Source organism: Mesoplodon densirostris, chromosome 1, assembly GCF_025265405.1.
Source record: "Mesoplodon densirostris isolate mMesDen1 chromosome 1, mMesDen1 primary haplotype, whole genome shotgun sequence".
NCBI classification, from domain to species: domain Eukaryota; kingdom Metazoa; phylum Chordata; class Mammalia; order Artiodactyla; family Ziphiidae; genus Mesoplodon; species Mesoplodon densirostris.
In genome coordinates, this window is record NC_082661.1 from 8,588,295 (window position 1) to 8,612,995 (window position 24,701).

The 24,701-nt window shown below is 45.2% G+C and overlaps 1 protein-coding gene across 6 annotated transcripts in view; it reads left to right on the forward strand.

The window, feature by feature from the left end:
- The window catches only part of CPXM2 (carboxypeptidase X, M14 family member 2), a 134,221-nt gene that overhangs the window by 22,111 nt on the left and 87,409 nt on the right, over positions 1-24,701 (forward strand). For all 6 annotated transcript variants that reach the window (XM_060098449.1, XM_060098458.1, XM_060098468.1 and 3 more), the window contains exon 3: positions 9,650-9,759. In XM_060098449.1, coding sequence (XP_059954432.1) covers positions 9,650-9,759 — 110 coding nt within the window. The remainder of the gene's footprint in view (positions 1-9,649; positions 9,760-24,701) is intronic.

Below are 24,701 nucleotides of genomic sequence, written 5' to 3' on the forward strand. Positions count from 1 at the left end.
GACTTTAATATTTTGCCGGTCTACTGGGTGTATAATGGTTACCTCATTGTGATTTCATGGACAGTTGCTAATTGCTAATGAAGTTGAGCATCTTTTCATATATTTATGTGTCTTTTTGGGTGAAATTCCTGTTCAATGCTTTTCATATAGACTTATCCATTCTAAGTATGAGCTCTGACTTTATAGCGTTTGTAGCAAATATGTTCTTTGCTTCTGTGACTTAAGTTTTGTTCCTATGGGCTCTTTTAATAAACAGAAATTCTGAATTATGATGAAGTCAAATATATCAGTCTTCTTTATGGTTGCTACTATTTGTGATTTCTTTAAGAAATTCCTTTTTAAAAAGTCATAAAGACATTTTATACTACTTTCTAATGCTTTCTAATTCCTTTTTTCTCTTTCTCATTTAAGTTTTTATATATTAGAATGGATTTTGTTTGTTTGTGATAGGAGATTGAAGTTCAGTTTAATTATTTTTCTTGGAAGAACCCAAATGGAATAATAATTGTTTCCCCACTATTATGCAGGGCTGCCCTTAGTGTTGGATATCAAGTGTCCATATATGCTTGGCTTTGTTTTCAGGCTCCCAGTTCTCTTCTTTATCATTACTTCATTTTTCTACCCGTACATAAAATATCTCACTCTCTTAATTATTATAGCTTTATGATAAATCTTGATATCTGATAGAGCAGAACTTTGTTCTTCTTCAAAAGTTTTGGTTATTATTGACCCACTGAAAGTGTGTGTGCACATACACACATTTACACCATGTAGTCAAGTTCTTTAAAAACTGTCCTGGAATTTTGATTAGAGTTGCATTAATTCCATAAAATCAATTAGGGGAGAATTTACATATTTATATTGAGTTTTCTAATCCACGAACATGTATATCTCCGTATTTCTTACATCTTTCAAAATATATCTCAATACATGGGCCTTGCACACTTTTAAATAGATTTATTCTTAGATAATTGACATCCTGTGATGCTTTAAATTTCAGTTTTCTAATTCTCTTTTGCTAGTGTACAGGAGTACAGTTGATATTTGAATGTTGATTTTATACCCAGCAACTTTGATAAACTCTTATTAATTATAAATTTATTCATATATTAACTTGGATTTGGCTACAGAATCAATGTACACTAAATAATGACAGTTTTCTTTTTCCTTTCCATGTTTCAAGGCTTTTATTTATTTTTCCCTACTGCATTGGCAAAGAGCTTAGTTCAAAAATAATAGATCTTTCCTTGTAGGTTTTAATTCTGTCTTTGGATTTTTAGTTTTTTTGATGTTTGGCTTATCTTAAATATTTTCTATCTTTTTTTTTTCAGCATATCCTTTTCATGGCAAGTAGAGGCCATGTCTCTTGCACTATATGTAGGGTGAACAACATTTTCCTGGTTATTACATCAAATCACATTATTTCTTTTGGAGTCTTTTGGAAGGTGTACCTCTTTTAATGTTTTGTTCTTTACTCATCTTTGAATGAGTCAGATTTTCTCCCCTGGGGACAGTCTAAGCCCTTCCTCAGATCTACAGATGTTGACCAGGTCAACATGCAAAACCCCCAGTACAGTTTCCACTTTCTAGCAGCCTTTTATCTTTTACACATTATTGCTCTTCTTAGGTGCGAACTCCTTCCCTCACTGCTGGTTCTGAGACACTGTGATCTGATGGGATTCATGGGGAACTATAATCACCTTCATATGCAGTTATCAGTGTTCCTTTTGTCCCCACACTGTCAGACTGCCACACCTCCCCCTACCTCCTGTCCAGTTGTGTCTCAAGAACTTCCGATCCAAACAGTTGTAGAAACTTGGCTGGGGGGAGAGGTGAGCACCCAGCCACCTCAGAAAGCCCCATCTGGGTTTTAGAGATAGATGTCCAATTTTCTAGTTGCTGCAGACCCTGGGTTTCAAAATGGAGACATGCAAGAGGGGTGAAGGGTTTTTCTGTCCCTCCTCTGGTCACCTCCATTTTTTTCCCCAGCTGTCTCCATTGGACTCACATGTGGTGAATGTTCTTCCACCTCTGGCATTAGGTTAAAGCACTGTTGGGAGTCTTTACTTATCTGCCTCTTCATAGTTTTTTAGGATGAGTTTGGGAGAGGCTGCAAAATTTTAAGCTAGAGTTCCCCAAAGCCTATGATGCCTCCGTACAACTGGCGACTTTATGAATTATGGTAAATAACCCTGAACACATTATGAGAAGGTTGTCCCTTTTAAGATCCCTTAAAAAAACTTTTTTTAAAAATAAATTTATTTATTTATTTGTTTGTTTTTATTTTTGGCTGTGTTGGGTTGTCATTGCTGTGCGCCAGCTTTCTCTAGTTGCTGTGAGCAGGGGTTACTCTTCGTTGTGGTGCGTGGGCTTCTCACTGCGGTGGCTTCGCTTGTTGCGGAGCATAGGCTCTAGGCACGCAGGCTTCAGTAGTTGTGGTACGCGGGCTCAGTAGTTGTGGCGCACGGGCTCTAGAGTGCAGGTTCAGTACTCGTGGCACATGGGCTTAGTTGCTCCGCGGCATGTGGGATCTTCCCAGACCAGGGCTCGAACCCGTGTCCCTTGCATTAGCAGGCAGGTTCTTAACCACTGTGCTACCAGGGGAGCCCAAAAAGCTTTTTCTTTTGAAGTAATTATAGACCCACGGGAAATTGCAAACAAATGGGTCTTGTGCTCCCTTCAGTCTGCTTCCTCCAGTGCCTTTTGGGTAACTGGTACAATAACAAAATCAGGCCATTGGCATTGGTACAGTCCACAGAGCATGTTCGGACCCCACCAGTTATGCATGTGCGTGTATGGGTGTGCATGTGTGTGTGTACGTGGTCCTATGCACGTGTAGTTCCATGGAAATAAACACCACAGATATAGGACAGTTCCATCACCATAAGGCTTCCTGGGGCTACCCCTGTATAGCCACACCCTCCCTTTCCCAGTCACTAACTTCTGGCAACCACTCATCTGTGTCCTGTTTCTATAATTTTGTTTTTTAAGAATGTTAACTAAATGGAATCATACAGTATACAATTTTTTGAGATTGGCTTTATTCCCTCAGCATAATTCTCTTTCACTCTTTCTGAGTTGGATAAGTAGACTTAGTTTGGTATTAATATGATGTAATAGGAAAAACTAAGCCTGTTAAAAATTGTTAGTATTGAAGTGTGCCATGCATACAGAAAAGTCTAGAAATCATAAGGCTATAACTTACTGGGTTGTCACCTACACCACTCCCGTATAATGTGAATGCGCCATTATAACTGTCATTTTGATCAGAAACAGAACATGACCAGAACCTCTGAGGCCTTCCTCCTGTTCCTGCTCACAGATAACCACTGTCAGAGATGATTTTTGCCTGTTTTGAGCCTATATTCATGGAATCATACATTGTATTCTCTTTGTGGCTGATTTCTTTCACTCAATATTATGTTTATGAGATTCATCCATGTTGTGTAGAGCTATGGCTCACTTATTTTCATTAGGTTATAGTTTTCTATTGCATGACTATCCCACAATTTATTCATTCTCATATTAGTGGACATTTGAATTGTTTTCAATTTTTTGCTATTACATATAGTTCTGCTAGGATCATTCTTGCATGAATCTTTTGGCATTTGTATGAATGTGTTTCTGTTGCGTGTATACCTAGAAGTAGAATTGCTGGGGCATAGGGCGTGAGGATCTGTAGTAAATACTCCTAGAGAGTTTTCCGAATTGGTTGTACCAGTTAACACTTGTGCCAGCAGTGTTGTTTCACTTCCTCACCAACATTGATATTGTGTCTTTCTAGTTGTATTCGTGTTCATGCGTATGTACTGGTATCTCGCTGTGGTCTTAACTTGCATTTTCCTGAAAGCTAATGACTAATGTTTACTCACCATTACGATATCTTCTTTTGTGAATGCCTCTTCAGCTCTTTTGCTCATTGTTCTTCTTATTGATTTATAGGATGGTTTTGTTTGTTTGTTTGCTTTTCTTAAAAATATTGGGGATGTGAGTTCTTTGTTATTAATATGCATGGTAAATACCTTCTCGCACTCTGGCTTACCTTTCATTCTAGCAATTGTGTCTCTAGAGTAAGAGATCTTCTTAAATTTAATATAGACCATTCATCAATATTTTCCTTTAGTACTTTTGTTTCACGTTTAAGCTTTTTTTTAACCTACCCCAAGATCATGAATATATTTTTCTGTGTTATCTTCTAGTAATAAGATTTCTTTTGACATTAACATATTTCCATTGAAATTACTTGACTTAAATAAAAATTAAGTAATAGTAATCAATTAAGCAATAGTGCCTGGAAAAATTCATGGAGATGATAAGCAAGGGATTGAGGTTTGAGAAGTGCTATTTTTTTTTTTTTTTTTTTTTTTTTTTTTTGCAGTACGCGGGCCTCTCACTGTTGTGGCCTCTCCCGTTGCGGAGCACAGGCTCCGGACGCGCAGGATCAGCGGCCATGGCTCACGGGCCCAGCCGCCCCGCGGCATGTGGGATCTTCCCGGACCGGGGCACGAACCCGTGTCCCCTGCATTGGCAGGCGGAATCTCAACAACTGCACCACCAGGGAATCCCGAGAAGTGCTATTTTGAACCAATTATTCCTTTTTTGGCTTTATAAGCGATATGTAAAGAACAGACTTAATTTTTCATGACGATGCAGACATAGTGATTATTAGTTATATTGGATTGTATTACAAATTCATTCATTCATTCACGCGGGGAACACCGATTGGGCTTTGGGACTTCAATGATGAGAACTCATGGTTGCTGCCCTGGGACATTCACGGTGTGGTCTGTACTTTTCTTAGGTTGGGGTGGGTAGGATAACAGGGGTGGGTGTTGAGGGATGAAGTCTCTGGAGGCTTTGCATGTGAGGCCACCACTGATCTGAGGTCGGAGTTTTTAGATTACACGAGGGTCTGGCAGGCTCCAGGCATGAGTGGCTTCCACCAGCGTGGGCTGATACCCAGCTCTCTGAGTTTCCTCTGCCTGACCCCCTGGGGCCTGGGAAAGAGAATCCCAAGTTTGTGTAGCATTACAGGTAAGGGACACCAGCCAACCAGGGTCTCAGAAGATTCACTTGGGAGCCTTAGACTAGGGCCTGGGCCCCTCTGCAGTCCCATGGATCAGAGTCTCTGGGGAGGGGTTCTAGGCATCTTTTTTTTTTTTTTCTCTCCAGAAGATTCTGAGGTTGGGTCAGGGTGAGAACTGCTGCCTGAAGGAGTCCAGATGTGAGGGAGGAGCTTTCCAAGGGTGATTAGATAAGGCTGGGATTAGCTCCTTTGCAAGACCCCAAGGGAGGCGTGCCCTCTGGGAAGCCAGCGACTTCTGAGATGGGCAAAGAGCCACTGCAGACACTCTCCAGTGCACCAGGAAGGGCCCTCACACTCTCGCTGATCCAAGGGAATGTCAAGTTCAGAAAGGCGAAGGAAAGAATGTTCTAAGACTTATTCGGTTTATAGGCGACCATGAAAGCAAAAGTTCAGGATGGCTGTGAGCTTGTGAGCTTGCCCCTGGCAGTGCTCTCGAGGCCTTGGAGAATTCTTTGCTCTGTTTCCAGCAGACTTCACAGCAGTCCAGAAGACCTTGGACTCTGAGCTCCCCTCTGCCAACTGGTGACCCCCGTCCCAGCCTCACTTCCTGTCTTCCCTGTGACCCCAAATGCCACCATGCAACTTGCATTTGCACCACACTGTTGGGTTTTCAAGTCAAAGGGAGGTGGCGTAAAGACTGTGCCTGGGATTTTATGTCACACTTTTCAAATTCTAACTCACATACTTAGGAGCTGCTTAACTCTTTGTAAGCCTCTGTGAGTCTTTGTTCATGTGTAACATGGGGATGGTAATGCCCATCTCTCACGGTTCTTGTGAAGATTAAGTGACAAAGTGTCTTCAGAGGGTCTGGCTCATGGTAGTTGCTTGCATTGCTCCCCAAACCTTTTTTTTTTTTTTTTTTGCGGTATGTGGGCCTCTCACTGTTGTGGCCTCTCTACCGTTGCGGAGCACAGGCTCTGGACGCACAGGCTCAGCGGCCATGGCTCACGGGCCCAGCCGCTCCGCGGCATGTGGGATCTTCCTGGACCGGGACGCGAACCCGCGTCCCCTGCATCGGCAGGCGGACTCTCAACCACTGCGCCACCAAGGAAGCCCTCCCCAAACCTTTTAAAATGATTCTCTTGACTCTCATAACAGCCTCCCCTGCAGACAGATTTAGGGCATTGAGGGTGTTGGGATTGATACTCCTGATTCAGAATCCAACTTATACACTCTAGTCTGACTGTGCTCTGTCACTTATAGGTCACAAAATTAAATGCCCTGAGCACTCCTGAGTTGTTACAGAGCTGGTATGCGCATGTGGTAATTGATGGTGGTGAGAATAATAAATATATGCCATAGTGCTAACGTCCATTTTGTAAAGTGGCTGCAATGCAGAGAATTTTAGCCAGGGACAGATTTAATTAAACGTGTGTGTGCCTGTGCGCACTTGTCGAAGGGGAGGTGTGGAATGAGGCGGAGGGCCCCCTTTTCACCCACGTCCTGGGAACAGAGCTCAGGCCTGGGAAGCAGTGCCCCGCTCAGCACAGCGTGTTCTCAGGAGCCACGCTGCCTGGAAGAGGAACGTCGAGTCATCTTAGGCGACTGTCAGGCTTTCCTCCAGATTATGACACATCTCCCATCTCTAATTAATATTTTCCTGAAGTGTTCTTTTCACACATTTTTTTTCATGTTCTCCTCACCCACATGCTTCTCAGGATTAGAGTCTTTTTCCTCTTAGAAATAACAAAAATGTGATCTGATGATAAAGGGTTTTGTTTGTTTTTGCAGGAGGAGCAGGGAGCTGCCTCGAGGGCTCTTCAGGGGCTGCTGCTGGAACAGCTTGGCCCAGGGGCTGAGTCCTGGCTGAGTTACTGCCAGAGCTACGACCTCAGTGCAGCCTGGCTGGGGACTCAGAACGCAGGGGAGGGGTGAAGAGCTGGGAGTGAGCTTCCCATTGACTCCAAGCACTCCTTCAACCTAGTAATTATCTCCTCAATTGACATTATAATCTTGATTATAATGCCAACGTATCACGCTCCAGTGATAATGCGATCACTCTGCCTGGCCTTTTGACTTTCTGATTGTGGAGATTTAAATTAAGCTTTGAAACACTTGTGTCTCCTCCATTTATTTGATCCTCGAAGCAGCACCCCTGGCTTCCTGAGTAACATTTTCTAAAGATGGAGAAAAGTCCTGCCTGTTGGGAGACGGTGTCATGACTGACTGCTCTCTGGACAGGGGCCGGATGTATCTTTGAGAATTTAAAACCAAAGGAATTCTCGCTTCTTGCTTCAACTTTGCATTGCTTTTGGAGTTCTTTGGCAGGTAGAGTGCACTGGGCCCTTTTTGGGGGAGTCACTGCACAGAACACTCAGCTCTTATTGTACCATGTGGTGTGTGTGTGTCTGTGTGTGTGGGGCACATTATTCCAGCAGTATTTTCAGCCAGCATCTGAGGTTATGATGGGAGTGGGGTAAATCTTCTAAGCAGTTGTCTGAAGATGCCCTTTTGACTGTTGACAGATAGTGGGCTCTAGATTCTCATTTCTTTCCCTCAGCCCTTGGATGCAGGAGTTGCCAGTGAGAAGCCTCGTGTTAGTGTGATTGTCTCTTATCTCCTGGAAGTCATGGACAAGGTGGGAATTGTGGCTGGGATGGGGCCGCTTGTCTGCTTCCTATCCTCTCTGCCCTTCTGGAGTTCCCGTTTTGAAGATACAGAGGTTTCCTTGAGACGGCTCATTCATTCTGTGGGTTTTGTTAGGCTTACTGCCTTTGGGGCTATGGTGTCAGCAGTCCCCCACTGTGTCAAAGTCCAGGCAGCAGCTGAGTGGCTGAAGTTCTGCAGATGTCCCCTCAAGGACCAAGAGGTGGCCTCGGGCTTCCCTGGCGGCACAGTGGTGGAGAGTCCGCCTGCCGATGCAGGGGACGTGGGTTCGTGCCCCGGTCCGGGAGGATCCCACATGCCGCGGAGCGGCTGGGCCCGTGAGCCATGGCCGCTGAGCCTGTGCGTCCGGAGCCTGTGCTCCGCAACGGGAGAGGCCGCAACAGTGAGAGGCCCACATACCGCAAAAAAAAAAAAAAAAAAAAAGAGGTGGCCTTGAGAGCTGGCCAGGTTTCTTAATCATCCTGTGTCATTTTCTTTCCCATGTGGTATTGTTCTACATTGCGGGTGAGTCCAAGGAGGAGAGGCAGCTTATTTTGCTTATTTTGGACGTTGAGTAGACCTGCCAAAAATCTTGAGAATGATCACGAGGCCACCGGAAGGCTTCCGAATCCTGGGGCAGCATCAGGCCGGTGCCAGTGGAACTGTCACCTCCTCTCTTGTGCTCTTTACCACGCTGGGCACCAGTACCTCTGCTTCCCTGTGCTAGTACAGGCAGCCTCCCGGCAGATGTGGGCAGGGGAGAGCGTGGCATCGTTTGAAAGCCCGGAGCTGAGAATCTGGAGACCGGGATCTGAGGCGTGGCTCTGCCGCTGGCAGGGACGCCTTGGGTGGTTCACCTCAAGTCTCGGGGCCTCGGTTTCCTCTTCTGAGAACTCAAGGGGAGGACTTGATGGCTCTCAGGTCCTGGCAGGTCTGAATTCCTCTGGCTGCAGCACCTGGACAGACTTTCTACCTGGTGCCCACAGAGCATGCCCCGCGGGCACTGTTTCGCCAGGCTCCTCCAGCCTCCCAGGACCAGAAGGGCTTTTTCCCTGCAGGGGTTTGTTGTGGATGGACAGACACACTCACGTCCCCAGGTATCCCAGGGATCCCCAGGGGCACTTCCATCTCAGCAGTGACCCACAGGGCTTTTAAAATTTGCCTCTGTTACATTAGGGATTTTTCACAGAAGTAGATTTTGTTCACGTCTCCTCCCAAGTGTTTGTTTTCTTTCTCCAGGGCCAGATTTGAAGAAGATAGCATCACTTGGAGATTTCCAGCCCCATGGTAGGGTGGGTGGTGAGAATAGCAGCCCAGGAGTCAGGAGGCCTGGGCTCCAGCCCCAGGGCTGCTGTTAAAGCTCTTATCCGTAGGGGCGATGGGCTGGATTGGGATGATGGCCAAGGGCCTGCCCAAGTGGCAGCGTCTTATTCCAGGGGCAGCTTGGACAAAACTGTGTTGAGTAGCCATTCTCAAAATTACCCGTTTTGCCAGGAATGGAAGACAATAGTTTTTGTTTGTTTGTTTGTGTTTTTCTGTTGCTCTGCTCATTAGTATTCACAATACAAAGGCAAGCGTTGCTGAAGCAAAATCAACACGTTCTGATGAGTTTGCAGAGCTCAGCCATGGAATCGTTCTGAAATTTCTAACCAGTAACGCTCCCTGGCTGAGTCACACTGCGGAAGGATCCTTAATTGGAAACAGCCTCAGACAGTAGCATGGACAGCATCAGACAGAAGGAATATCAGGGCAGAAACACCCAGAAAGGAAATGCCGACAAGAAGGAAAACTGGCATAATGTCAACAGTTGAATCGACAGTGTTGGTCCGGAAATGCTGCGCATACCAGCGAGTGGGGCTGCCGTGCTGAGCAGGAGTTCAGGGGGAAGACAGAGAAGCACGTGGCCAGATTTAGAAAACCAGAAGTTCGTTTCTGTCAACATCTGCCCTTGTTTTTAATAAGCATTGTCCTTTCCAGGTTGCCCGCCTCTTGGTCTGGAAACCTTAAAAATCACAGACTTCCAGCTCCACGCGTCCACTTCGAAGCGCTACGGCCTGGGGGCGCATCGGGGGAGACTCAACATCCAGGTACAGGCTCCGGCGCCATGGGAAGGATTCTGACTGCAGGGCTAGTTGCTCTGGCCACAGACACAGCGATGGTTCATTGAGCTCGGGGCAGGCCCCGTGCCTGGCATTTAACACAAATTAGCTCTAATTCTCACGATGGGGAGGGCCTTGCTGCAGAATCCGCATTTTAGAGAATGAGCCCTGAGACTCAGGATACGTGTCTTCCCCAGAGACTAGTTAGTAAAAAGGATGTTGCTGCTTCCTGGGCCCAGATCAGGTCACCTCCATGTGATGGATCTGTGAGAAAAGGGCGGGAGAGAAGGCTGAACTGCTGCGGCCGTGGGCCGGCAGTGGCCTTTGTCCTCTCTTGCTTCCCTGCTGATGCTTCTCACCTCTGCCACACTTGCTTCTTCCAGGCTGTTCTGTGGCTCCTTCCATTGTGTTCCGCCAGGTCAAACCCTTGGTGGCGCTCATCGTGTCTGGCCTCCCTCCCTGAGGCTCAAAGGCCTCCGTAACCTTGGCCCTCGGTGCTGTCAAGGTCCTGCTTCTGGAAGGTGGGCTCCTCCAGGCTCCCTCCGTGCACCGTGCGCTTCCTGGCTGCAGGCCTTTCCCCAAGCAGGTCCCCGACCTGCAACGTCCCCTCCGTCCACTTTGCCCAAGCAGTGTAAACCCTGGTTCAGCTGTGACATCACGTCCTTGTGCTGCTCTCACAACTTGTCGTAAATGTAGCCACTTATGCAGCACAGGTTTATCCCCCTTACAGTTCTGGAGGACAGACGGCTCGTTGGGCTCCAGTCGAGGTGTCGGCCGGGCTGTGTTCTTTCTGGAGGTTCTCAGGGAGAATCGTTTCTTACCCTGTTCCAGCTTCTAGAGGCACCCACATTCCTTGTTCTTCTAAGCCAGCGATGGCAGGTTGAGACCTCAGGCTGCCACCTCTCTGGTTCTCTCTTCTGCCTCCCTCTTCCGCTTTTAAGGACTCTTATGAGTACATTGAGCCCACCTGGAGAGTCCGGGACCATCTCCCCATCCCAAGTAACGTTAACTGCATCTGCAACCTTCATTCCCCTTTGTCACATAACTTCGAGTGCTCACGGGTTCTAGGATTAGCACGTGACATCTTTGTTGGGGGAGGGGGTTGCTTTTCTGCCAACGCATCTCGGGTGCCTTTTCCCTCCTGCTCTGGTTCCAGCTGATCCTCCCCTTCTCAGGTTGGCGTTTGATCCCATGCCATCCTTTGTGGTTCTCCAAGAATGTGGTCCCCTGATATTTTAGTTTCTTTCCCCACCTGATCCATGACTGTGTGGTTTCCAAGCCCTTTGGCACATGTACCGTCTCAGCGAGCCTCCGGGGAGGAAGGTAGTCCTTTCATGCTCACGACGTGGAGTCGTCAAGGCTGCACTCAAGGCTCACGGCTTCCAAGCGGCAGAGCTGACGACTCATTCCCCCAGCTGTCACTGTAAACATGCTGCGGGCAGCCGCTGTGCTGAGGACTGGACATGAGTGGATGAGACCCCTTCCCAGGGAGCCCCTGGGCTCAGCAGGGGAACATCTGAGCAGAGCTCCGACTCCAAGCATCTCTTCCCTCCTCTTGACCGCATCAAATAGACTTTCAGACCACTCAACCAAAACCACTTTTCAGTTCAGAAGAATGCAGGTAGAACGTTTTCAGAACGAACTTTCATGAAATCTAAAGTTGGTTTAAAAATATTTGTTCTTCTTCCTTTTTAATAACAGCTGTTAAGAAACATTTGGATGTGTACAGCTGGGCACTGTTTTACCCGAGGATGCACTCTCAAAGTGCAGACAGGAGTACCTGCTGATAATCCGAGTGCCTCTAGCATCTATCACGGGCTGCAGTCCTCCAAGTAAATAAAGTCAGACCTGAGCAGGGCTACATCCAAATGTCTACAGGCCTGCTTCCTGCATTACTTAGTGGATCTGTCATCTGAGGCCTTGGATTCTTTCTCTAGAAATGAAGTTATCCTTTATGAAAGAGGAAGTGTTCACATTTATCCACGCTTCCGGTCAGCAATGGAGAGGCCCAGTTAGTCCTAAATATGTGGGCCGGGGGCAGAGGATGGGGGTCACGTGCTTCCAGTTGGGAATCCCATGGGCAGAGTGGACACGCCGCATGCAGTCCAGTCAGGCAGGCCGAGTTCAGACCTTGACCTTGACACATGTAGATTTCAGGACTTTGGGAACAATGATCTCACGTCTCTGAGCCTTAGCTACCTCGTCAGAATCATGGGGTCCCAAGCGCTCACAGGATTCCTGGAGCAGTGAAATTAGATGATGTATAATTTTAAAACAGTTACTGGAATTTCTCACTCCTCTGCTTAAAGTGTTCGGTAGCTTTAAGGACACCCGTTGTTGGGTCCCACTTTCCAGAATTGGGGCCACGTGAAGTGTGATTCCACTGCCACCGGTGCCCCAGAATGCATCTTCCCACACATGCAGTTTGAATGCAGTTTAAACATAACTACATCTTGTCTCACATCTGAGTATTTGGTAGTCTCGTCAAGCTAAGGGAATTTTATGTGTGAGAAACAGCAAGGTATTGGAATTAGAAACAGTATTTATTTATTGATTTATTTATTTTGCGCTACGCGGGCCTCTCACTGTTGCGGCCTCTCCCGTTGCGGAGCACAGGCTCCGGACGCGCAGGCTCACGGGCTCACGGGCTCAGCCGCTCCGCGGCATGTGGGATCGTCCCGGACCGGGGCACGAACCCGTGTCCCCTGCATCCGCAGGCGGACTCTCAACCACTGCGCCACCAGGGAAGCCCTAGAAACCGTATTTAAATGCATTTAGTGCAGGATGTGAGCGAGGTCAGTCCAGCCCTTTGCTGGTCAGGCTCTGCAGGCATGATTGTGGTCCACCCAGAACTCAGGCTCGGCCTCCTCCCTGGTCCTCCTGCTAACGAGCTGAGAGGCTTTAGGCAAGATGCTCACCTTTGCTCACTTCTCAGAATGTGAGGATCAAAAGGAGGAAGAAAGACAGTCATCCTCAGCAATTCTCAAATGCCATGTTCGTGCCCATTAAAATCCATTCACTCACCCGACCGTTGCAAAGTGCCCTTTATGTACCGGAACTGTACGGCCCTTACAGAGCCAAGAAGAAAAGCTCCTGTTCATTCCCTTTCCTCCAGATGCCTCCGTCTCCAGCAGAAGGAGAGCTGGAAGCAGCTCTGATAGTTACTGGTGCTGTGCTGAATGCTTTACCTGCATTATTTCATTTATTCCTTGGCGTGAGACAAGGACTATTATTATTATTACTTCTGTCTTATAGAAAACAGCTGCATGGATCGGTAGAGGAACTTTGTTAAGATTTCCCAGGAGAGGCAGGATGTGACTCCAAGCTGCTTTAAAGCTGGATCTATTGCTCCAAACGACCCCATAAAACTGTCCCAACCAACAGCTAAAGTGTTCTAGGCATCTCCGGATGATTATTAAACCATGCGCAAGTCTCTTTACTGATGTTTATCTCACATTGATTTACTCATGGGTCACCCTCCCCAGGTCGTGTGAATCTTGTTTTTTTGAGATTCCCACACTGTGTCAGCACTGTGTCTGCACATACGTATGTGCCTCGTAGATGTTCCTGGGGAGCTGCAGCAATGCGAAGGGCACCGTGGCCGCCTTGAAGTCTCCTCGAGGTGGATGGGGTTGGTGTGGGCAGGTTGGCCGTCCTGGTGTTTTGTTATTGCAAGTTTGCTCCTACGTGATTGGCGAGTATGGGATGACGTCATTGTGGCCCAGAAGTCGTGTTGGTTCATGTACCCTTTTTGCTGATACATCAGTGTTTTGTGGGACCTGGCAGCAGCCCTGACCCCAGGGGACCATCAACACAGCTGCGGGCAGAAGCCTCCGAAGAGCTCAGTCCTGTCCACGGTGCTCGTTCCTCTGCAGTACTCTGGCTGAGGGTGGCCATGTGCCCTGTCCTAGGATGCTTACCGCTCAGGTCCTTTGCCCATTCTTCCTTCCACCCCCTTCCACCATCCTGCCTTAACTGTGGTTTTTTAAGGTCAAATTCTATCATGACAGCTGTATTAAAAAAATTGTTTTAAATCAATGTCACGTGTCTCCTTACCAGTAGTGATTTTTTTGGAATTGATTGATTTTTGTTATTGTTGTTGTTCTTCTGATTACAAAGCTGCATAGATTTTGAACCTTATTTTTCCTGTGAACTTGGATTTTATAAGTGCAAGATTTTGCAGACGATGTGCATTGACTGAACTACATTTGCCACGTTATAGCAGAAACACCTGTCTCGGTGTTAGTCCATTGGGGGATGCTATAAAAGAATGCCTTAGACTGGGTGGCTTATGAGCAACACAGATTTATTTCTCACAGTTCTGGTGGCTGGAAAGTCCAAGATCAAGGTGCTGGCCAATTCGGAGTCTGGTGAGGGCCTGCTTCCTGGTTCATAGATGACTGTCTTCTCCTTTGTCCTCACATGGTGGAAGGGGTGAGGGAGCTCTGCGGGGGGTCTCTTTTATAAGAGCATTAATCTTATTCAAGAGGGCTCCGCCCTCCTAAGCTAACCACCTCCCAAAGGGCCCACATCCTAATACCATCACCTTGGAGATTAGGTCTCAACCTATGAATACTGAGGGGGCACAAGTATTCAGTCTATAGCAGTCTTTGTCCTCATTTTAAGCATAAGACTTTTTTTTTTTACATCTTTATTGGAGTATAATTACTTTACAATGGTGTGTTAGTTTCTGCTTTATAACAAAGTGAATCAGTTATACATATGTTCCCATATCTCTTCCCTCTTGTGTCTCCCTTCCTCCCACCCTCCCTATCCCACCCCTCTAGGTGGTCACAAAGCACTGAGCTGATCTCCCCTGTGCTAAGGCATAAGACTTTGAAAGACTAAACGCACCTTATAAGTCAACTTATAACTTCTCTTTTTTGCAAGTGGAGTTTTGCTTGTGTCAATTTAATAATATCGGCTTGGAGGAGAAGCCCTGGTTTACGTTTCATTGGCACACTGGCACAAGAGAGATCTTCAGGAATTCAAGGGAGACGTCCAGTTCACCAGGGTAGCAAAGGTTTGTCCTTTCACTTAGGATTATTCTGCCAGTGTGCCCAGGATCCTTTTATACTAACTCACTTGTGAGGCTGTGATCGCATTTAGAAACAATCATTGGCTTCTTCTGCTCTGGGACCAGTCACAGGCAGCTTGGAAATTAACATTCCAGGTCTCAGAGAGAAAGTTTCAGTAATGACCTCTAAAATCACACTTGGAGCGTTTGCCTTTGATTGGTTTTAGGAGGTACTCCTGTATTCAGGTGGGTCATTTACGGACAGCTCATCACCTCTCCTGTCCCAGCAGAATCCTCTAAGGACCCTGAGAGATTTTCTGTGGCTCATAAACTCAGCAAGGTGGAGTCAGAGACAGCGCTACTCTCTGAGTGGTTTATCCCACCACCATTGTGATGTTGGATGCTCCCTTAGCTGCAGAGCTTGAGCAGCTTATAACAGCACTTGCCATTTCAAAGGGCTGGGTTTCGATTTCATTCTTAAGACTCTAACGTTATGGTAAGTATAAGCCTGACATGTGACCGGAAGAAATGAAATACTGAGAGCCTGGCTGGACCTCAGGATGTCACCGTGATTCCTGCCTATCATCGGGAATGTAAGAGAGTTGATATTCTGATCAGAGTTTTAAAGAAAGAGCTGGTGTTTTGAGGTTGCAAGAAAAAACATGGGGTATTAACACCTGCAGATGTCTTTGCAATGCCTGGTCACCATTATTTGACTCTCTGTGGCCCACGACTTGTCTCACGTGTGTTAGCCCTCTTTGATGAGGAAATGTCTGGTTATAATAATAGCATCTGTCTGAACCATTTCTCAGCACCACTGGAACAAAACACAGCTCCACTTGTAAATCATTCCATTCAATAAATTCTACAGAGCACCTGGATGCTGATATTAGAATCCACTGCCAATGACCTGATCATCTTTTTACCTGAAATGAGGTGTAAGCCATGAAGATGGCCAATGCCCGCGGCTTCAGATATACCCACAGGGAGTCGGTTATAGAACATTGAACCAAGTTTTATCCTGATGTCGAAGTTCACGGGCATGGGCACATCCCACACATCTGTCCCCTTGTCCTCTTTGGCCCTGAGACACCTGGTACCCCACGTTTATCTGGGTGGGAAGTGTATGGGGACCACCCAGGGCAGCACGGTTTTCTCAGGCATCACCCCGCACTCCCCCACTCCTGCCTGTTGCTGGAATCATCTGCATCCAAGGTCTTCTGACCCCAGAGCCTGTCTGTTCCTTCACACCATCCCAGTTCTCTGCCTGTCAGCCTCCCATTTCTTTCTGGCTGCACAAACCCTTGCTCTGACTCGACAAGCCCTCACTGGGGGCTGTTTATGTGCTGGGTGCTGCAGAGGCAGAAATCATCACAGTGGGGATAGTTTCCAAACCCAGGAATGTCGTGCTTGTTCCGATAAAGGGATTTCATTCAGCATCTGGCTTCAAGAAACAGTCTGGAACACAGTGTTTGGATGCCAAGATGTTGGAATTTGGGGTATTAGGATTTTTATGGGAATAGCAGGAGTGAGTATTTTAAATCATGACTTTTGGAAAGTTCAAAGTGAGAATTTGCCATAATGAGGTTGATGTGCTGGTCTCATTCTCGGAGGCATCGTGAATGCGGGTGTGGTGAGAACTAGGAACAGAGCAGGGCGCCGAGGACAAGGGAGCCCCGAGTAGCAGAGACGCCTGACCTTTGGATCCCAGGCCATTCTGGAAGCACTGACTCCCTGGTGCAGAAGTGGACTCCGTTCCGCTTGCCATGTGGATTTTTCTTTACTATTTTACTAAATTTCATTAAATTAATATTTCATTTCATCTTCAGCATATTCAGAGGGAAACTCTGGTTTAGAGAAAAGGAATTGAAGTCAGAGGCTCACTGACCTGCCCTAACCTGACAGCCAGTAAGTGCAGAGCTGAGGCTCAGATTGAAGTTCTCCGGCTGTAGGGTTTTCCGTGCTCCTTTCGGTGCATCTCAGGTGCCCACGAGAAGGTTCAGTGTATTCACTAGCTTGTGGTTTCCCCCGGCACCCCACCTTCTGACTCGTCTCCTTGACCACTGGCTTCTGCATCCCCTAGTACCTTCCAGGCCCACATCCTGGCAGGACCCAGAGATGTCTGAGGGGTGTCAGCAGTCACCCCCATGGGACCTCGTGTCCATTCTGTTGGCACAACCCAACTGTGCCTTCTCAAATGGTGCCTCGTGGGGATGGGCCCTCTGGGCTGTCTGCCCAGCCGCATGCAGGCTAGCCAGACTGTCTCCTGGACGTGTACAGTTAAGAGTCAGGGGTGCAGGTCATTCTGAGCTAGGGCTCCAGTGAACACAGCACACACTGCACAAGCAGAGAAGACTTGTGTGGAGAGCATGAAAGACGGGAAGGGAGGAGGGAAAGAAAGATCAGAACAGATTCTTTCTTGTATTCGTTCATTTCGTTAAAAACCCCACCTCCTGGGGACCTTATTGGTGCTAGGCAGGCACTAAAAATCACAAGTCCTGGGGAGACGATGATGAGCAAAACCAGAAACAGTCCCTGATCTTTTAGCAAATGTTTATGGAGGACCTCCTGTGTACTGGGCCCTGTCCTAGATGCTTGGGATGCCTCAGTGACCAAAACAGACAGAGATCCTTGCCATCTGAGAGCTTACGGTCTAGTGGGAGGGAGGCACATAAAAGCAAGAAAAGTAATAAAATTTTTATAGAATGTTAGAAGGTGATAAGTGTGTCGGAGAAGAGAAAAACAAACCTGTAGCCGACACTGGGGTCAGGAGGGCCGGCTCTGGGGAAGGGGCAGGTTATAGTTAAAGGTGATCAAGGTCTGCGCTTTTGGGAGGTAATATCTGTGCCAAGTTGGCTTAAGGATCAGCAGGGGCTCAAGTAGCTGTGGGAGGAGCATCTGGGCAGTGGGAGTGGCCTGAGTGTCCTGCGCCGACAGCAGGCCAGGCATTACCAGTTGCCAAGGAGCAGCAGAAGGCTGGTGTGGCAGGGTGTGACCTCAGCATCCCCTACAAGAGGTGCTGGCTGCGGCCAAGACAGGAGTGTGGAGGTGGTGAGAAGTGGTTGGATGTTGGATATTTTGAAAGTAGGCTTTTGTGTTGAAGTGGATGAAGTTTGGAAGAGGGTGTGAGAAAAAGAGGAGTCAAGGATGCCTCCTCCAATGTTTTTATGGCCTTGGATAATGTAATGGGGAAATGAAATTATTTTTTTAAAAAATCTCACAGGTGAATGCCCAATTACAACCTGTAATGCATACGCAGAAGGAGAGGACCAGGTGCATTAGTTTCCTGGGGCCTCCATAGCAAAGTGTCACAAACTGGGCAGCTTAAAGCAACAGGAATTTATTCTCTCACAGTTCAGAGGCTGAAAGTCTGAAATCAAAGTGCTTGTAGGTCTGAGCTCCCTCTGAGGCTGCGAGGAAAGGATCCTTCCTTGCCTTTTCCAGCTTCTGGTCCCCATGTGGCCCAGGATGTTCCTTGGCTTGTAGTGGCATCACTCTAGTCTCTGCCTCTGTGGTCATGGGCGGTCTCCCTGTGTGCTCCTACATCATCTTTCCTCTCTGTATGTCTGTCTCGGTATCCAGATTTCCCCTTCTTATAAGGACACCAGTCATTGGGTTTACGGCCCTTATCATTGCCTAACTAATTTCGTCTGCAACAACCCTATTCCCAAATAAATTCACATTCTGAGGTTCCAGGGATTAGGGCTTGAACATATCTTTTTGGAGGACATAATCCAACCCATAACACTATGGTTCTCTATGCCCAACAAACCTGCCTCAATCTAGAAATCTGGAAGGCTTTCCTGGGGATGGGCTACAAGATTTGAAGCAGGATTAGAAGTTAAGAGTTTATCAGATGAAGAGTTGGCAGAGGGGATAGGAGAGAATTCCAGGTTGAACGGAACAGTGTGTGCAAAGGCCCTGTGGTGGAGAGAATATGATATATTTGAGGAACTAAAGCAAAGCCAGTGTGGCTGGAGCCCTGCTATGGTTATGGAGCAATATCATGGCCAATAAACATAAGAAAAAGTGCTCTTTATCATTAGTCGTCAAGTAAATACAGATTAAAATCACAACGAGGTGTGATACAGACACTAGAATGGCTTTTGAAAAAAGGACAGTATCAGAGCAGAAGCAAGAAGAACTACAATCCTGCAGCCTGTGGAACAAAAACCACATTCACAGAAAGATAGACAAGATGAAAAGGCAGAGGGCTATGTACCAGATGAAGGAAAAGATAAAACCCCAGAAAAACAACTAAATGAAGTGGAGATAGGCAACCTTCCAGAAAAGGAATTCAGAATAATGATAGTGAAGATGATCCAGGACCTCGGAAAAAGAATGGAGGCAAAGATCGTGAAGATGCAAGAAATGTTTAACAAAGACCTAGAAGAATTAAAGAACAGAGATGAACAATACAATAAATGAAATGAAAACTACACTAGAAGGAATCAATAGCAGAATACCTGAGACAGAAGAACGGATAAGTGACCTGGAAGACAGAATGGTGGAATTCACTTCTGTAGAACAGAATAAAGAAAAAAGAATGAAAAGAAATGAAGACAGCCTAAGAAACGTCTGGGACAACGTGAAACGGAACAACATGCGCATTATAGCAGTCCCAGAAGGAGAAGAGAGAGAGAAAGGACCAGAGAAAATATTTGAAGAGATTATAGTTGAAAACTTCCCTAACATGGGAAAGGAAATAGCCACCCAAGTCCAGGAAGTGCTGCAAGTCCCATACAGGATAAACCCAAGGAGAAACACGCCAAGACACATAGTAATCAAATAGGCAAAAATTAAAGCCAAAGAAAAATTATTGAAAGCAGCAAGGGAAAAACGACAAATAACATACAAGGGAACTCCCATAAAGTTAACAGCTGATTTCTCAGCAGAAACTCTACAAGCCAGAAGGGAGTGGCATGATATACTTAAAGTGATGAAAGGGAAGAATGTACAACCAAGATTACTCTACCCAGCAAGGATCTCATTCAGATTCGATGGAGAAATCAAAAGCTTTACAGACAAGCAAAAGCTAAGAGAATTGAGCACCACCAAACCAGCTCTGCAACAAATACTAAAGGAACTTCTCTAAGTGGGAAACACAAGAGAAGAAAAAGACCTGCAAAAACAAACCCAAAACAATTAAGAAAATGGTCATAGGAACATACATATCGATAATTAACTTAAACGTGAATGGATTAAATGCTCCAACCAAAAGACACAGACTGGCTGAATGGATACAAAAGCAAGACCCATATATACGCTGTCTACAAGAGACCCACTTCAGACCTAGGGACACATACAGACTGAAAGTGAGGGGATGGAAAAAGATATTCCATGCAAATGGAAATCAAAAGAAAGCTGGAGTAGCAATACTCATATCAGATAAAATAGACTTTAAAATAAAGAATGTTACGAGAGACAAACTGTCACTGCAGATGACATGTTACTATACATAGAGAATCCTAAAAATGCCACCAGAAAACTACTAGAGCTAATCAATGAATTTGGTAAAGTTGCAGGATACAATATTAGTGCACATCTTTAATTTCTTTCATCAGTGTCTCACAGTTTTCTGCACACAGGTCTTTTGTCTCCTTAGGTATGTTTATTCCTAGGTATTTTATTCTTTTTGTTGCAATGGTAAATGGGAGTGTTTCCTTAACTTTCCTTTCAAATTTTTCATCATTAGTGTATAAGAATGCAAGAGATTTCTTGTATTAATTTTGTATCCTGCTACTTTACCAAATTCATTGATTAGCTCTAGTAGTTTTCTGGTAGCATCTTTAGGATTCTCTATGTATAGCATCATGTCATCTGCAAACAGTGACAGTTTTACTTCTTTTTGTATTTGGATTCCTTTTATTTCTTTTTCTTCTCCTATTGCCGTGGCTAAAACTTCCCAAACATTGTTGAATAATAGTGGTGAGAGTGGACATCCTTGTCTTGTTCCTGATCTTAGAGGAAATGGTTTCAGTTTTTCACCATTGGGAAAGATGTTGGCTTTGGGTTTGTCAAATATGGCCTTTATTATGTTGAGAAAGCTTCCCTCTATGCCTGCTTTCTGGAGAGTTTTTATCATAAGTGGGTGTTGAATTTTGTCGAAAGCTTTTTCTCCACCTATTGAGATAGATGATCATATGGTTTTTCTCCTTCAATTTGTTAATATTGTGTATCACATTGATTGATTTGTGTATATTGAAGGATCCTTGCATTCCTGGGATAAACCCCACGTGATCATGGTGTATGATCATTTTAATGAGCTTTGTTTGCTAGTATTTTGTTGAGGAGTTTTGCGTCTATGTTCATCAGTGATATTGGCCTGTAGTTTTCTTTTTTTGTGTGACATCTTTGTCTGGTTTTCGTATCAGGATGATGGTGGCCTCATAGATGAGTTTGGGAGTGTTCCTCCCTCTGCTGTATTGTGGAAGAGTTTGAGAAGAACAGGTGTTAGCTCTTCTCTAAATGTTTGATAAAATTTGCATGTGGAGCCATCTGGTCCTGGGCTTTTGTTTGTTGGAAGATTTTTAATCACAGTTTCAGTTTCAGTGCTTGTGATTGGTCTGCTTATATTTTCTATTCTTCCTGGTCCAGTCTTGGAAGGTTGTGCTTATCTAATAGTTTGTCCATTTCTTTCAGGTTGTCCATTTTATTGGCATATAGTTTCTTGTAGTAATCTCTCATGATCCTGTGTATTTCTTCAGTGTCAGTTGTTACTTCTTTTTCATTTCTAATTCTGTTGATTTGAGTCTTCTCCCTTTTTTTCTTGATGAATCTGGCTAATGGTTTGTCAATTTCATTTGTGTTCTCAAAGAACCGGCTTTTATTTTATTGCTCTTTGCTATTGTTTCCTTCAATTCTTTTTCATTTATTTCTGATCTGATCTTTATGATTTCCTTCCTTCTGCTAACTTTGGGGTTTTTTTGTTGTTCTTCTTCTTCTTTCTCTGATTGCTTTAGGTGTAAGGTTAGGTAGTTTATTTCGGATTTTTCTTGTTTCTTGAGGTAGGATTGTATTGCTATAAACTTCCCTCTTAGAACTGCTTTTGCTGCATCCCATAGGTTTTGGGTCGTCGCTTTTTCATTGACATTTGTTTTTAGGTATTTTTTGATTTCCTCTTTCATTTCTTCAGTGATCTCTTGGTTATTTAGTAGCATATTGTTTAACTTCCATGTGTTTGTATTTTCTACATTTTTTCCCTGTAATTGATATGTATTCTTATAGTGTTGTGGTTGGAAAAGATACTTGATACGATTTCAGTTTTCTTAAATTTACCAAGGCTTGATTTGTGACCCAAGATAGGGTCTATCCTGGAGAATTTTCCATGAGCACTTGAGAAGAAAATGTATTCTGTTGTTTTTGGATGGAATGTCCTATAAATATCAATTAAGTCCATGTTGTCTAATGTGTCATTAAAGCTTATGTTTCCTTATTTATTTTCATTTTGGACGATCTGTCCATTGGTGACAGTGGGGTGTTAAAGTCCCCTACTATGATTGTGTTACTGTCGATTTCCCCTTTTATGGCTGTTAGCATTTGCCTTATGTATTGAGGTGCTCCTATGTTGGGTGCATAAATATTTACAATTGTTATATCTTCTTCTTTGATTGATCCCTTGATCATTATGTACTGTCATTCTTTGTCTCTTGTAATAGTCTTTATTTTAAAGTCTATTTTGTCTGATATGACAATTGCTACTCCAGATTTCTTTTTGTTTGCATTTGCATGGATTATCTTTTTCCATCCCCTCACTTTCAGTCTGTATGTGTCCCTAGGTCTGAAGTGGGTCTCTTGTAGACAGCATACATATGGGTCTTGTTTTTGTATCCATTCAGCCAGTCTGTGTCTTTTGGTTGGAGCATTTAATCCATTTACATTTAAGGTAATTATCGATATGTATGTTCCTATGACCATTTTCTTAATTGTTTTGGGTTTGTTTTGTAGGTCTTTTCCTTCTCTTGTATTTCCTGCCTAGAGGAGTTCCTTTAGCATTTGTTGTAAAGCTGGTTTGGTGGTGCTGAATTGTCTTAACTTTTGCTTGTCTGTAAAGGTTTTAATTTCTCCATCGAATCTGCATGAGATCCTTGCTGGTCAGAGTAATCTTGGTTATAGGTTTTTCCCTTTCATCACTTTAAATATGTCCTGCCACTCCCTTCTGGCTTGCAGAGTTTCTGCTGAAAGATCAGCTATTAACCTTATGGGGATACCCTTGTATGTTATTTGTTGCTTTTCCCTTGCTGCTTTTAATATTTTTCGTTTGTATTTAATTTTTGATAGTTTGATTAATATGTGTCTTGGCGTGTTTCTCCTTGGACTTATTCTGTATGGGACTCTCTGCGCTTCCTGGGCTTGATTGACTATTTCCTTACCCATATTAGGGAAGTGTTCAACTATGATCTCTTCAAATATTTTCTCAGACCCTTTCTTTTTCTCTCCTTTTTCTGGGACCCCTAAAATGGTGCATTTAATGTTGTCCCAGAGGTCTCTGTGACTGTCCTCAATCGTTTTCATTCTTTTTTTTTTATTCTGCTCTGCGGTAGTTATTTCCACTATTTTATCTTCCAGGTCACTTATCCATTCTTCTGCCTCAGTTATTCTGCTATTGATTCCTTCTAGAGTATTTTTTTTGTTTTTTTTGTGGTATGCGGTCCTCTCACTGCTGTGGCCTCTCTCGTTGCGGAGCACAGGCTCTGGACGCACAGGCTCAGCGGCCATGGCTCATGGGCCTAGCCGCTCCGTGGCATGTGGGATCTTCCTGGATCAGGGCACGAACCCGTGTCCCCTGCATCGGCAGGCGGACTCTCAACCACTGCGCCACCAGGGAAGCCCCTAGAGTATTTTTAATTTCATTTATTTTGTTGTTCATCATTGCTTGTTTGCTCTTTAGTTCTTCTAGATCCTTGTTAAACGTTTTTTGTATTTTCTGCATTCTATTTCCAAGATTTTGGATCATCTTTACTGTCATTACTCTGAATTCTTTTTCAGGTAGAGTGCCTGTTTCCTCTTCATTTGTTTGGTCTGGTGGGTTTTTATCTTGCTCCTTCATCTGCTGCATATTTCTCTGTCTTCTCATTTTGCTTAACTTACTGTGTTTGGGGTCTCCTTTTCGCAGGCTGCCGGTTTGTAGTTCCCATTGTTTCTGGTGTCTGCCCTCAGTGGGTGAGGTTGGTTCAGTGGCTTATGTCGGTTTCCTGTTGGAGGGGACTGGTGCCTGTGTTCTGGTGGGTGGGTCTGGATCTTGTCTTTCTGGTGGGCAGGGCCGTGTCTGGCCGTGTGTTTTGGGGTGTCTGTGAACTTAGTATGATTTTAGGCAGCCTCTCTGCTTATGGGTGGGAGTGTGTTCCCGTCTTGCTAGTTGTTTGGCATGGGACATCCAGCAGTGGAGCTTGCTGGCCGTTGGGTAGAGCTGGGTCTTAGCATTGAGATGGAGATCTCTGGGAGAGCTCTCACTGATTGATATTATGTGGGGCCGGGAGGCCTCTGGTGGTTCAATGTCCTGAACTCGGCTCTCCCACCTTGGAGGCTCAGGCTTGACACCAGGCGAGAGCCCTGTCAGCCACATGGCAGGTAAGTGGGGAGTTTCTTGCCTTTTGGGAAGTTTGAGGCCTTCTGCCAGCATTCAGTAGGAGTTCTGTAGGAGTTGTTCACATGTAGATGTATTTTTGATGTATTTGTAGGGAGGAAGGTGATCTCTACGTCTTACTTCTCCGCTATCTTGAAGGTCCCCCTGCAATAGGAGACTCCACTGAAGACACCAACCTCCGCACAAGCTAGAAGTGCAGAGGCATTTTTTTCAGAGGGTTTGCAGCTTGCTTTTCTTTTTCTTTTCTTTGTGCTTCGTCTAGTTTCATTGGCACTTCAGATCAGAGTGCCTAGTCAAGAATAATTTTTAAAGTAGGTTGTATATCAG